We start from the raw sequence: 10,925 nt of genomic DNA, 5'->3' as shown, positions 1-10,925 counted from the left end.
CTCAGCAGTGGCTCTGCATCAGAGAAGATTGATTTGTTCTTCTGATGTGTTGTTTCCATAGAAGCAGGGCTTAACCTTTTTAGGCGAAGATTATAAAGCTACCTAATTCATTTAAAATTAGGCTCCAAGCACCTCAGTGCTTAACGCTCAAGTGTTTCTGTGGGAGGTGCCCTCGTAATTGATTGAACTGCCAGGCGGGGTCTGGGAGCTGCCAGTGTTGGAAGACACTCATTCTGGTAGCAATCCAGGGTGCAGGGTGTTTTATTTTTTAAAAATTAACTTGATAAGGAGATAGAACTTCTGTGGGCGATCAGCAGAGTATTAATAAATGCCTTTTAATTAATGAACAGCATTGACTTCTCTTCATAAACACAGGAAGACAGGCACACAGGCAAGACTCACATGCATTCAATTAAAGTAATTTATTGTACTCTTCCAGAACGGACATAAAGAGCATCTCGGGAGTTGATATCACAACACAATGTTATACACCATTTTCACAGCTAGCCTTGCGCTGAGATCTTTTTTTTTAAAGAACATAGTAATTTTAAAAAATCTAAATATTTACATATTAATAAAACATATATACAGAAGATTGAGACATTACCCATAGACATGGAATTTTTTTTGCTACGAAAGCCTATAAAAAGGATTTCTGAATAAAGTCTGAACAGTAGTCACAGTAAGTAAACACAAATACAATTTTAATTTACAAAATATGATTTTACTGTTACAGTTTTGATATGTGTTTCCAATTGGTAAATCCACTGCACATATTTGTGAGGTGATGGATTCCCACCCTTCCCCAAGCACTGGGAGCTCTCGGCTGTCTCCCGTCTTGGAAGGACGTGCCCTGGCAGGCTCATGGTACGTATTCACCCACCCACAGCCACAGGTCAGTGCTTCTGCCTCGACTAGCCACATGTTCATCGGAGTTATCAGAGTGAAAGGTCACTCGTTCATCCTTTCTATTCCCTGGAGAAGTATTCCATTCTGGGAGGGAGAGAACAATTTTTAAAGACATACGCTGCAGCAAAACAAGAGCCCTGGTGTGCAGACCTCCTTCAGAGCACTGGTTGACACAAGGGGAAAGGGAGGCATGCCCAAAGACAGGTCGGGCAGAGCTTCTCTGAACCTTCCTTGCAGCATCCAGAGGGAAGTTAAGAGATGCACAGGTATGAGATGGAACTGTCTAGTAGGTGGATGGACTGCACAAAGCTACAGTTAAGATCAGCCATTTGGCATAAGACAGGCATGACTCGTATCATCTTGTGTTCACTGGCGGGTCTTCAGTGGGAGAGTGAGTTAGCCCAGGTCACTCCCCAGACCCCTGGCCCCAGGTGTAGTGTTTCAGTGTAATGTGATGCAAGGACCACAGACAGGTGCTAAGAAAATCCAGTTCCCCGGCCCTGGGCTGCCACATGCTCTCACCCTCCTCAGGCTCCTCCACAGCAGAGCACGGGGTGGGATTCAACAGCCTGTGCAGTTCCCGTGAGCAAGCAAGTCTGGGGGAGAAGGGCTAACGGCCAGCACAGCAGTTTCTAACCCTGGCGTTTGGTGGGTCTATAGTCCCAACTTCACTCTTGCTGATTTTTGACCTTTAGGTTAAGTGCCAGAGATTCAAGGCAATTTGCTTTATACAGTAAATGAGGTATAAACGCAGTGTTTCTAAATAAAAGTGGTATTTTAAATTCACCATTTTATTAGAGAAAGAAATCTGGAAGCAAATATTTCTAAAAAACAAAATACCCCTATGGTAAGATAGCTCTTTAAAATAAATCCAGATTTTCACAGGTTGGCTTTATATAAAGTGGAGGGCGGGTATACTAGAGAGCAAATGAACTACATGTTGAGTACATAATTTGTGGCTGGTCACCACACAATGCCAAAGCCCTGAGCCACTTGATTAAGATTATCTGCTCAAACAGTCTTTAGGTACCATGTAGATAATGACTACTCTGAATTTCTCTTCTAGTGAGTTATTTTGTCACTGTGTTGACACAAGTTCTGTGAAAGGTTTTTGTTTCCTAGGAATTCATGTACCATTCGCACTTACTCAATTATGAATGCTTATTCTGGGGTGTGCTGACATCCTAAATGATTTCCTCTAATGGGTCAGAGCTTTCCTGTCTCCCAAAACAACTCCTCCTTCTTGGAAGCTGATGGTCTAATTAATTTCAGAAAGAGCCATTCTCCTTTATATTGCATCTAAGCAATTTACATTAAATAAATATGCTTCAAAACTCTGTATTCACACTGGATAAAAATAGGGAAAAGAGGAGGGCTTTTTCATAATAGACAATGGACTCAAACTGGACCAAATGCTGGGTTTCTACAGGGGAGCAAATCAGCCCTAAAAAGGATTTATAGAAACCTTATGCCAGGCTGGAGGCTTGATTATCACAGGTGCAAAGGAAAAGTCTATGAAGGTACTCGGACATGACAGGAACTATTCGGACGGTCACAGAACGCCCACACTTTGCAGAACCTGAAATGCTACGTGGATCTCTGAGGAAATTCAAACAGAGGAAGTGACATGTGCTAAATGAGAGTCTAGCCAATGAAACCTGGATCTGTGTCCTCCGAGTTTTCTCTCCTGGTGTCAAATACATTACCTACAACAGAGACAAGAAGGTGAAGGGGAGAGCCACTTCCCTCAGCAGCGTCACACCCACTCCGACACCACGGCCGCAGCCAGGTGTCCTGGGCAAGGGCGGACCTTTTTAGGCAGGTGTTAATGTCACTAAATTTGTAGCCAATGCTTTGGCTGTGATAAACGAATAGTTCAGGAATGGGAAATTTGCAACGGTTATTATTTTTTTTTTGATAGGTAAGTCCAGGAATATGTTATTAGAATGTGCTCACGCAGTGGCCAGTGCTAGAAAATGGCTACATAAAATACAAGGGTACTTCAAAAATATCTGTGGAAAAAACTGAATTCAAAGATAAGTGTATATTGGTGCAAAAATTTTTGAAATTCATGCATACGAGGGGTCTTAGTAAAGGTCACGGAAAATGCACATTATGAAAAAACTACGCATGGATTTCAAGAATTTTTTGCACTAAAATAAACTTACCTTCTAATTCCATTTTCCATGAACTTTCTGAAGTACTTTCATATGAGTTACCTGCAAGACAGAATATCACACAACTAGTAATGTGGATGAAGATTTGTAGTAAGATGGAAAAATGCTTGCTGGGTAAAAACCCAAAGTCTCAGGAAACAAAATCGTATGTATTTGACCTTCATCGTATAAAGAAACAACAGAAATATAGAAAAGTCTGGTGAAAAAAAAACCCTCAGTAATAGTTGTCTCTGGGTGGTAAAATTAGTTTAGTGCCTCTTTTTTATACCTTTACTCATTTTTACAAGGGTAAGTATGTAAAAGAATGCCAGTTATAGCCGGCGCCGTGGCTCAATAGGCTAATCCTCCACCTTGCGGCGCCGGCACACCGGGTTCTAGTCCCGGTTGGGGCGCCGGATTCTGTCCCGGTTGCCCCTCTTCCAGGCCAGCTCTCTGCTATGGCCAGGGAGTGCAGTGGAGGATGGCCCAGGTGCTTGGGCCCTGCACCCCATGGGAGACCAGGAAAAGCACCTGGCTCCTGGCTCCTGCCAGGATCAGCGCGGTGCGCCGGCTGCAGCGGCGGCCATTGGAGGGTGAACCAGCGGCAAAGGAAGACCTTTCTCTCTCTGTCTCTCTCTCACTGTCCACTCTGCCTGTCAAAAAAATAAAAAAAAAAAAAAAAATAAAAAAAAAAAAAAAATAAAAAAGAATGCCAGTTATGACAAAAATGGCTAAGCCAAAATGCACATCACCCTACTTCAAATTCAGAAGCCACATTTTAAATTTTAGAAAACACTGTTTCAATTTTAAATTTCTCCATACTTTTTTTTAAAAACGCAAATTGTTCCCACATTCTTGGTGGCGTTCTTCATTGTCCAGGTCCTCTCTCTACACCTGCACACAGCATCCGTGCACCTGCTGCTGCCTGTCACACCTGCGGGCAGGCATCTGAACAGCAGACCCTAACACCGCGCCGACTCCTGCTAGTTGTTCAAAAAAGGTCCATGGAACAAGGTTGAGGAACCATACGCAATGTAAACATGTTCCTTCCCAGTCATATTTTTGCCCATTTTTGTTAAAAATAGACAAATGGGAGGCAAATGTAGTGAGCTGAAACCAAGGTCACTGGACTGCCTGATGGAACCCTGCCCTGGCCACTTCTAGCTCACAGAAGCACTTGACACCATTCCCTCACCCCTCCCCAACACAAGACCTGGAAGGAACAGTAAAGGCCTTGGGAAGGTAATGAAGGCATTGTTGGAACTTCTGAAGGACCGACTGTCGTCTTTGGCCCACACTGCTAGAGAGGTGCATCCCCCCACCGGCATGGTCTTGGGCACGCGGAAGGGCAGGGTCTTAGCAGCAACACTGCGTTCAAAGCAGTCGACCGAGGTGGGGATTTTAGTTTTACAGAGGCAATCAAGACACATGCTAGACTATCAAGATTATTTAATTTTAATACTGCAAAATTGGAGCACCAATCTGTGACTTCCTTCCCTTTTCTAAATGAGAAATTTTTTTTTATCATACTCCTTAGTAACCTGTATCAAATATCTATCAATAACCTACTGAAAAACCCTGCAGGTGCAATCTACCATTTTATTATTATTATTATTATTATTATTATTACCTCACAGTTCTGGGAAAAATTTGAGACAGAAACTCAAGGAAACGAAGTCCAGCTGCTGGTAGTTGCAGATGGACTGATGGAGCACACTGTGGCGACTGTGAGACCTTGAAATGGAATCCTAAAGGGATTAGCACATCCGTCATCTCTTAGGCTCTCTAGGGAACATGCAGAGAGAAGCTGGCTTTGGCTTAGGTGTAAGAAAGCTCTACGGTGTAATGGCTGGGAGTCGAGGGGCCTGGGTTCCGGCCAGGCCATCAGCCGCCTGTGAGACCTTGGGAAAGTCATTTAATGTTTCTGGACCTCAGGCTTTTTTCCTGTAAAATAAAAGGACTGGATAAAAAGAAGGGACTGGACGACAGGATCTCTCAAGTTCCTTCTCATTCTCAGAGTCCTTGCAACTCTTTTCAGTTGCGGGAGGCTGTCCCAGCATCCCCTGGGCTCAGTTTTTCTCAGCCGAAGCACCTCTGCTTCCCTCTTCACACAGGAACATGTGGAAGTATTATTTCAAAGAGCCCCATGGTAAGACAGAAGAAAGGACAGGAAGGGAGGATGCTCAGGAGGCAGCTAGGAACAGCAGGGACACCCTGGGGAGGAAACACAACTAGGAAAGCCCACTGTTCCACGCCAGGGCTGAAAAGAATCAGGCGGAAATGCGTTGTCCTGATATTCAGAGGCTGACAGATTGGGAAGGAACAACAGAGACCTCATGTTTCCATTCTCTTAATTCACAAATGTGGAAAGAGCCAAACAAGGAGAGAAATCCCTTTTAAGTAGTGGTCATATATGGCTGAGAACTAGATACAAGCAGGTCCTTTTTGCACTATGTGGTTTGTTTCATTTATTTGCCCATTGATCTGCTGCTTAGCTACTGTGGGGCCGAGAAAGCAATGCATTATCTACATGGCAGAGTTGCTTGGTGCTCTGACGTCCACCAGCATATGGACTCTGCTTTCATTGCCATCTTGGGATGTGTACTGTCAATAAACGCATGACCTACTCACACTAGTTACTCTACTAATAATTGCCGAATTTAATTTAAAAAATACCACCCTAAATCTAGAGGAAAAAACACCAAGTTGGTTTTTTTCAGTTGGAAGGCTTTTTAGGGTGCCTGGATTTTGTCGGCAGTCGTCAGGTATTCTTTTAAGGGCAGTCAATAAGGATTCCTGAGGCCAAGTGAGGGAATAAATTGTTTGACACACGGCTCATTGATCAGACACCTGTTCCTCCTGCTCTCAGAAATGACCAACACACGGGCAGGAGGCCGGGGCCAGAGTTACTACGTGAGAGCTGAATAATGTCAAATCAGAATTCTGTCTGTAGTTTAACACAATTGTGTAGCAAAGGCACCAATGTAAGCTTGTATTTGGCTGCTCTGGTTAACAGTCCCGGGAATGTGTCACTCACGCTGGATGGACTGCTTTATTTAATCACTCAATTAAAACTCAAGAGTCACTGGGTATCCAGCATAGAAAGAACCGATCGCCTGTTGGAGGCCTTTTGGAAGAAGTGGGAGAAGACAGAAAAAGCATGCATGTCATCACACGAAATGCACGATTCTCATTCTAAAGTGAAATTTCACTTCGTGTTAAAATAATTTTTAATGTTTAAAGGCTTAAGGAATCAACATGTTGTAATACGAAGCTCTTAGGATCTGTTCTTCTGAGATTTTTAAGACTAGGAAGCAGAATGTAAGAAAAATACAACATTCCATGCTTCTTATATTACATGTTAAAAAAAAAAAAAACAACCCTCTGAACACAGGGCTTGGGAAGCTCTGCTGAGGAGGCCTGGGTCTGTTACAGCAGCAGTGTGCTCAAGCATCTGCGTGTCTAATGTTACAAGCATTTTCAATGCAAATATTGTTGTGGCTGCATTTGGCAGCGGGTGATGAAAATGTAAATGTGTTTTACCTGTTGGTGGTAGAGAAATGCTGTCCAGCCTTTCATCACCGTCAGCCACCTCTGCTGGTTACAAGCAGAAAACACAAATCTCATTAGTTTCAGGGAGCACATTCATTTTACTGAATACAGTAATACAATTTAAAGACTCCAGGATACACAACAGTGTCTCGCTCTCTCTTCAGCTTCAGCTGGTTCACATTCCAGATTTTAGTATCATCATTTAAATACTTTTGATGATGACAGTGATATAAAATCAATTTCCCTGTATTAAAATTCATTTTTTAACATCAGAATCCTTATTCTGTCAGTAAGGATTTCAGTTCGTTTTTCCTTGTTTACGTAGACTTAAACATCCGACTGCCTCCGAGGTGGACTGTTGGATGTAGTCATTGAAGGTGTGCAGGTCAGTGAATTCCATGTGTCATTCCCACAACCACTCCTGACACACAGCTGTGGGAAACCCTAAGAAGACTGAAAATCCCGATCCTACAGCTGCCAATCTAATGTGGGCATAAAGAGGAAATGCATGTTTCTTTTCTTTTTTCATATATATTTTAAAACCATTTCATTTGAGCAAGCATCTTGCTCTTCCATGCAGTGGTTCAATCCTGAAATGGTTACAATGGCCAGGGTTCTGCCAGGCAGAAGCCAGGAGCCCAGAACTCCATCTGGGTCTCCCATGTAGGTGGCAAGTACTTGGGCCCTCATCCACTGCCTCTCAGCATGCATTAGCACGAAGCTGACTGGAAGTGTGAACTGGCACTCCAGTGTGGGATGTGGGAGTCTGTGCCACGAGGCCTGCCCTCAGGTTCTTCATTTCTGCTTTCAAAATGCAAACTTTTGCTCCTTTCTGATATACATTTCAATCTCCTTAGGAGTCACCAAAAATCTTAGGCTAAATGCTAACAAAAGAGGACGTTTAAGTCTCCTGATAAATGGCGTGCCTGTGAGTCCCCCCTAACCTGCGGGGGACAGGGAGAAACACTGCATCACAGCCACGGAGATAACTGATGGCACCTGCTACGTCCCAGGGCCAGGGTCCCCTTTGGAAGTTCTCTGTTGATCCTACACAGGAACGTGAGAACCACCGGAAAGCAAGCGAATACTGTCCCTTTAGTTGTTGTTGCTTGGAAGAGGGCTTCCATGTGGCCAGAAATGGTCAAACCTTTCCCCAGATGCTTTGTCCTCTAAGGTCTTGTCTTCAGGCGGATACACACTGGCCCTACTGAAAGACCTATTCTCTGTAGACCAGTCAGAGTCACCATGAAGGGAAGACATGGGATATTCTAAACCAGTTTTGGGGGAACAAGAGTAGAAACTGCTAAAAATGAGGTTGTAGATGAATACATACTAGGAAACATGTTCATGTCAAATAATAAACCGCATGATAGAATTTTGTGACTGTGTTTTTTTTTTTCTTCATAACATTTGTTGAACTCTTTACTTAGTGTAGGGTTAATCTTATGAGTATAAAGTTAACTGAAAATAGGTCTTTGTAAAAATCAAGAGTGGGAACAGGAGGGGGAGGAAGATGAAGGGTGGGAGTATGGGCAGGGAGGAGGGGGGTAGGGTGGGAAGAATCACTCTGTTCCTAAATTTGTATATATGAAATGCATGAAGTTGATATACCTTAAACAATAAAAAAACTGAATTGTGTAATTGTTTCACTGTGGAGGAAAAGCTTTAGGTATTTTAAATTTTATTCTTTGCAGTTTTAAATTATAGTACATGTTTTACAAGTAATGTTAATTTTATATTTAGAAAACATTTTCTTCTAATTGGTTTGAGTGAATTTGAACAGGTAGATGATTGTATTAGCTTTTCATTACTATAACAGCATAGCTGAGGGAACTGTAAAGAGAAAAGGTGGGGGCTGGCGCTGTGGCCCAGCAGGTAAAGCAGCTGTCTGCAGTGCCAGCATCCCATATGGGTGCCGGTTCAAGTCCCAGCTGCTCTACTTCTGATCCAGCTCTCTGCTATGGCCTGGGAAAGCAGTAGAAGATGGCCCAAGTCCTTGGGCCCCTGCACCCGTGTGCAAGACCAAGAAGAAGCTCCTGGCTCCTGGCTTCCGATGGGCACAGCTCTGGCCATTGCAGCCATCTGGGGAGTGAAGCATTGGATAGAAGATTCTCTCTCTCTCTCTCTGCCTTTCAAATAAATAAATAAATCTTTAAAAAAAGAGAGAGAAAGAGAGAAAAAAGGTTTATTTAGCTCACAGCTTCGAAGGTTCTCCAAGTCTGGGCAGCCTCACTGGCCTGGCCTCTGGTGAGGGCGGCAGGTGAATGGAATGCAAGCAGAGGGAGGATCACAGAGTGAGCCAGGAAGCAAAGCCCAGGCCTTTGTAACTGCCATCCAAGAGCACGCTCCCACCCCCTAGACACTGTAATTGATTAAGTTTCCACTCTCGCATCGCCAGCATCTTAGGACTCTGGGCTTGAAAGTCCTACATGACCTTGGGGGCCAAGTCATATTCAAACTGTCGGAATGCTCTACATGGAACTTCTCTCATAGCCTGGAATTTTAAACATTCTTCCACAATAATAATCATAATGAAACTTGACACCACCAATGAAAGCTGCCACTGTTAGATGCTTACCATTTTCTGAGTACTTGGCAAGCAACGTGTCATTTCAACTTTGGAAATCCCCACAAGGTAGGTCTGTTTTATTTTATGCTTATTTTACCAAATGAGGAAACTGAGAGATGAAGAGATTGCGAAACACCCACACTTACAGAGCTAGGAAGGGGGAGTGCCAGGGATGTGAGTCGCTTTAAAAGTTTGCACTCCTGGGGCCAGCGCAGGTAAAGCCACTGCTTGCAGTGCTGGCATCCCATATGGGTGCCGGTTCAAGTCCCAGCTGCTCCACTTCCAATCCAGCTCTCTGCTATGGCCTGGGAAAGCAGTAGAAGATGGACCAAGTCCTTGGGCCCCTACACCCATGTGGGAGACCTGGAAGAAGCTCCTGGCTCTTGGCTCCAGGTTGGCTCAGCTCTGGCCATTGCAGCCATTTGGGGAGTGAACCAGTGGATGGAAACCCTCTCTCTCTCCCCCTTTCTGTACTTTCAAGTAAATAAATAAGTCTTTAAAAAAAAAGTCTGCACTCCTAATCTTTTTGCTATTAATAGTGCATACATCACAAGGATAATTATTTGCTCATTTTTAAAAATCTTGACGTTTTAATTCATTTTATACTTTATTAAATTTCTCTACTTTACATGTGTAATTCTTTTTCAAAAATCAGTTTGAGGGATAAGTTAATGTTCCCTCTTTAATTCAGCTATCCTTTTTAAAAATAGGCTTATACTATTATATGCATTAGTAAGAACAAAACATATACAGCCAAAGATACACACACACACACATCATTAAATATAAATCAGCATAAGCTGCCTGCATGAATAGGAGTGAAGTGTCAGAGATGAAGGACATCACTGTTATTTAAATTTAATTATAACATTTGTCTGTAACAACAAGCTCACAATCTTTCTTCTGTGGTGATAATCAAGTTGTAAAATTCAGAAAAGATTGAGCAAGTCCAATAAAAATTTAATAGCAGTGACAGCTTTACGCTCAGATCTAACACAAATAATAAATTGTGATTTCAGCTCCAGGAAATAATCAAATGAAAACAATAAAAATCCACACAGGATAAGAATCATTCTAGTTATAGGAAAAAATGGCTACACGTGATGAACGCTCCCGGTGAGTTTCTATCTGGACTCGGCTAACGACCTCTCAGATCCATGCTGGGCACTCCTTCTTCCTCGAGGCCCTGTGGACTTCCTTGACCTGGGAGCTAATTAGTTTGCCCACTCACAGTCAGCGTATAGATCTAATTCCAGGAACTGAGTCATAGATGAGACAAGGTTGAAGTTGTGGCGTATCCATGAAACGCTGTTGGCATTATCATTTAGACCAGAACTAATCAAGACAGAAAGTGAGAGGGCAAGGAGTATTATGGGTCCAGGACTCTTAGTTTCCATCAGTGTCCCATGGGACATGCCAGTGGCCCTGGTTTCAGTTTGCTGGGTCCTGCTTTTGCGCTACTCAAGGAGAAGGAAGTGACTTGACAAAATCAGGAGACACTCTGTCCTTGGCAGGTCTTTGCTGGTGCACTTGGCTTGTTTTGGTCTGTATGCCTGGGAAGAGCAAGGTTTGGCCTTCTCTTCTCAGGTGCTAACAGACGCTACTACACACATGGGAGAGAAGTGCCAAGGCGCCAACCACGAGTATCCGGCAGGTTCTTGGAAGCTGATGGTCTGAAGTTAAAATGTGCTAAGTCCAGTATCCTGATGCCTGTAGTACAGGAGTGGACACTCTCCTGG

The 10,925-nt window shown here is 43.3% G+C and overlaps 1 protein-coding gene across 9 annotated transcripts in view; it reads right to left on the bottom strand.

Annotated features, from left to right (window-relative positions):
• Positions 1–407: 407 nt before the first annotated feature.
• The window catches only part of BEND7 (BEN domain containing 7), a 98,883-nt gene continuing 88,365 nt past the window's right edge, over positions 408–10,925 (bottom strand). For 2 of the 9 annotated variants that reach the window (XM_051820858.2, XM_070055662.1), the window contains exon 8: positions 5,483–6,662. In XM_051820858.2, the coding sequence (XP_051676818.2) occupies positions 6,427–6,662 (236 nt within the window). In that variant the 3' untranslated portion in view covers positions 5,483–6,426. Of the gene's footprint in view, positions 2,616–3,077; positions 3,129–4,834; positions 5,010–5,482; positions 6,663–10,925 lie in introns of those variants that run through there. The other 7 variants (XM_008268113.4, XM_008268114.4, XM_008268116.4 and 4 more) reach the window with 7 other exon arrangements.

The sequence above is a fragment of the Oryctolagus cuniculus genome, chromosome 13 (genome assembly GCF_964237555.1).
Source record: "Oryctolagus cuniculus chromosome 13, mOryCun1.1, whole genome shotgun sequence".
Taxonomy (NCBI): domain Eukaryota; kingdom Metazoa; phylum Chordata; class Mammalia; order Lagomorpha; family Leporidae; genus Oryctolagus; species Oryctolagus cuniculus.
Note: the sequence above shows the minus strand (reverse complement) of the source record. Positions and strands in the feature narration are given on the sequence as shown.